The 3,484-nt window shown below is 45.8% G+C and overlaps 1 protein-coding gene across 1 annotated transcript; it reads right to left on the reverse strand.

Moving 5' to 3' along the window:
* Nucleotides 1–245: 245 nt before the first annotated feature.
* LOC131189015 (pleckstrin homology-like domain family A member 2) lies at nucleotides 246–2,669 on the reverse strand. Its single transcript, XM_058164826.1, has 2 exons — nucleotides 2,055–2,669; nucleotides 246–647 (listed from the first exon to the last, which is right to left on the reverse strand). The coding sequence occupies exon 1, from the start codon at nucleotides 2,652–2,654 to the stop codon at nucleotides 2,097–2,099; it is 558 nt and encodes a 185-aa protein (XP_058020809.1). The 5' UTR covers nucleotides 2,655–2,669; the 3' UTR covers nucleotides 246–647; nucleotides 2,055–2,096.
* Between the last annotated feature and the right edge of the window lie 815 nt (nucleotides 2,670–3,484).

Consider the following 3,484-nt stretch of genomic DNA (forward strand, 5'->3'; position numbering starts at 1 on the left):
GTAAGAGAGAAGAATGGGCCTATCGGACCATCACGTGTCGGGGGGGGGGGAAAGAGTCACATGTGCATGCGCGGTGGTGGGATGCACAGAATTATGGGTGTGGGCACGCACGCACATGACCCCCCCCGCCCCCTTCCCCTTACAAGGGGTTAATCACTTGTATTTTTTTTTGTAGGCCCTCAGTGTAAGTTACATGTAGAACACAGGTTTTCACTCCTAAGAAAGGGAACGCTACACAGCAAAAATACAATAAAAAAAGCATTTTATTTGGAATGGACATATTCAAATGCTGAAAGCAATTTAAGACAAATGTTTATCAAAATAAATACAAATATAGATATTACAAATAATTTAAATGGTTTCACACCTACAGGTGTTACATGTTACTTGCATCTCATAAATAGAAAAACAATCTTTTTTTTTAATGCAAAGTTGGGTGTCTTGGACATACAGCCTGACTCTTTGCCTTAAGTCTTTTTTCTTATTTTAAAAAAAAGTTCTTTGGTTTATAAAGCTTGGCCTCTTTGCTTAGCCCTCTGATCACACCTGGAAAAAATCTAGGTATAGTAGCATCCTTTGTTTTCCTTCATTGGTATCCTGTCTTGGTTCAGTCCAAGACAAATGTATTTGTTATCCAGATGTATAATCTGTTGAAAGAAAAAGAAAAGAAAACTGTTAGGGATACAGGAAAAATGCAAAACAGTGGTTATTTCTCTGCTTTTTTTAATCTAATGTCTGACTAGGGTTTATTAATACAGTAACTGATGACAAGCACAAGCAATATATTGCACTGGGCTCTTAAAGTGTTTAGACATTCATTTTCACTCAAGAATGAATTCACTAGTACTACTTCAACCTACTCGAAACTATGAATAGGAACAGATCTTAAAAGTCTGCATCTGAAAACCAAGCAGTGCAATATCACACAGTACATATTCATCACAGTCAGCATTATTGAGCCCAATAAAATTTACTTCTAAGTAACTACTATGGCAATCCCATACAGACTTCTTTAGTAGCAACCAATACCAAGTTTGGGCTTAAGAGCTTTCACGAACCCCACAGAGATTAAGGCTGCTGGCGGAAATTGCACTGAACTTTCCAATAAGCAAATGCAGAGTAACTTATTGGAATCATTTCAAGTCTCCCAATGACTAGGCATCATTGTGCAAAAATGTAGCACTAGGCAGAAAGGTTGTTAAAAAAGAGGGCTATATATGTCCCCTCTTGCATTTTTAAAATAAACCTTAGAAAGATTAAAAAAAATATAGGAATTAAATTTGCTATTTGAAAGGCACAGACTGAATGCACAAAAAGGACAATTTTGCCTGTACCATCAGCTCTCTGAGCAACATTAAAGCCAGTATCTCCTGGCTTCAGTCTCAGTAAACCAAGAAAAGCAACCCCCTGATTAACAGAGACTGGGCTATTTCTTCCCTGCTCCTTCAGGGAGTGAGACTCAGGCACAAGTTCTGGAGAGGCAAAAACAAGCAGCTCCTTTTGACAGAAATCCTGCAACACAGCAGATTTCAAACTGTGCTTCCTCTGCAGCTGTCTCCGGTTCCTGTCACTTGAATCTCAAATATGTTGCAGTCTCTATTCCAATGAATGAACTCTTTTGAGGCAAGCTGCTTTCTAGCTAGGAACCTGCTCAGAATTACCCTTTGTGTCTCATGTTTTGTGCATCTTGGGTATGTATTGTACAGCTATAGTTAAGTCAATTCGTTACTATTGTTATGAACTTCCCCTCTTCGCTAACGTTTTCCTTATATAGCTCTCAAAAATCTGGACTGAACCCCAAGACAAATGTAGAGCAAACTTTCGCAAGTCCTTTAATATAAATACTTATGAGTCTCGGCTCCCACAATAGAGGAAAAGAGCATTGCTTTCCCAAAGCTCAAAAAGAACAGCAACTGCCTAACTTTTATTTTAAACACGTTGTTGAAGCTTCATTTCAACATTCTCCGATGAGGAACGAAGAGGAAGAAAGAAGTTGAGACCGAGGATCAGAAGCGTAACCTACACTAGAGGTCAAAACAGCGGCGATCGCTCACCTCGGCTAGGCTGGTTCGCGGGGGACTAGGCGGGCGCGGGGTTCAGGGCGCCCGAGCCAAGCGCCGGTCGCGACTACCCGCCGCCGCCTGCTCGACGGCCTCCTGCCGGCTCTTGAAGTCCTGGATGGCGCGCTTGTTCTGGAAGTCGATGAGCGCCATGGTGATGGAGGCGTTCCAGCAGCTCTCGCCCGGGCACCGAAAGTCGATCTCCTTGCGGTCCGTGGTGACGATGGTGAAGTAGACGTACTTGCCGGTGCGCTCCACGCAGTCCACCTTCTGGATGGAGCCGAAGCGCAGCTCTTTGGCGCGGGCCCTGCCGCCGCCGCCGCCGCCGCTTCCCTCGGGCGAGAAGAGGCTCAGGCTCTCCTTGCTCAGCACCACCTGCTTCTTCTTCCACAGCTGGAAGAGGCTGTCGCTGCGCTTCTCCAGCTCGCCCTCGCGGATCACCTCCGACGCCGGCCCGACCGACGGCCCTTTCATTCTGCCCGCTGCTGCTGCTGCCGCCGCCGCGCGCCACGCGACCACGATGCCGGCTCTGCAGCGCCCGGGTGCCGCCGCTGCTCGTGCTGCTTTGCGGACGAGCAGCCGGATGGGCGCCATTTATGGTCGTTGAGCCTGCCCAGGCCCCTCCCCGTGCTTGCCGCCTCCGCCTTTCAGGGCGAGACGAGATCGAGCCGGCTTGCATGCCGGTGGGTTTTCTTCCTGCCGCCCCCTCGCCTGCCAAGCCATGAACAACAGGGGGAAAAAACCCACCGCCTCCCCCCTCTTCCTCAGCGCCGCCGCCTTCAGACTGCGCGAAGTGGGGAGCGGCTGGATTGGTCTCAATCGGCGGCTTTTCGGCTTCCTGCCGCTCCTTTCTCGGCACCGAAGTTTTTGAAGCATCCCCAGCCCCCCACCGCTCTCTTTCGGATTGCCCACCCCATTAAAGGAAGTGTTGCGGCAGCTTTCCTTTCTTCCCGAAACTCCTAAGCACTTTTTGGTTGCCGCTTCCTTACAGCTCCGAGTAAAAAATCTATTATTATTATTATTATTATTATTATTATTATTATTATTATTATTATTATTATTATTATTATTATTATTATTATTATTATTATTATTATTATTATTTAAAAAGCCTTTGGGATTTAGGCCCCCAACGTTTGGCGTTCATTATTCTCTTTACCAAATAACAATAACTTATTGACACCGCACAACATAGGTACAATGAGAATCGTGGAGCTCCCTCAGTTCACCCATTTGGTAAATACAGGCCAGAAATATTAGGGTCTGATGAAGCCCTGATAAAATTATGTGGCAGAGATGCCAGACTTCAAAACATGTTTTTTTCACCCCAGAACTGTGGATCTGGAGGGAACTCAAAACTACAGTTGTACGACCACAATTGAGCCCAAAAATGTTGTTGCTAAGTGAGACATTTGTTAAGTGAA

Source organism: Ahaetulla prasina, chromosome 1 (assembly GCF_028640845.1).
Source record: "Ahaetulla prasina isolate Xishuangbanna chromosome 1, ASM2864084v1, whole genome shotgun sequence".
Taxonomy (NCBI): domain Eukaryota; kingdom Metazoa; phylum Chordata; class Lepidosauria; order Squamata; family Colubridae; genus Ahaetulla; species Ahaetulla prasina.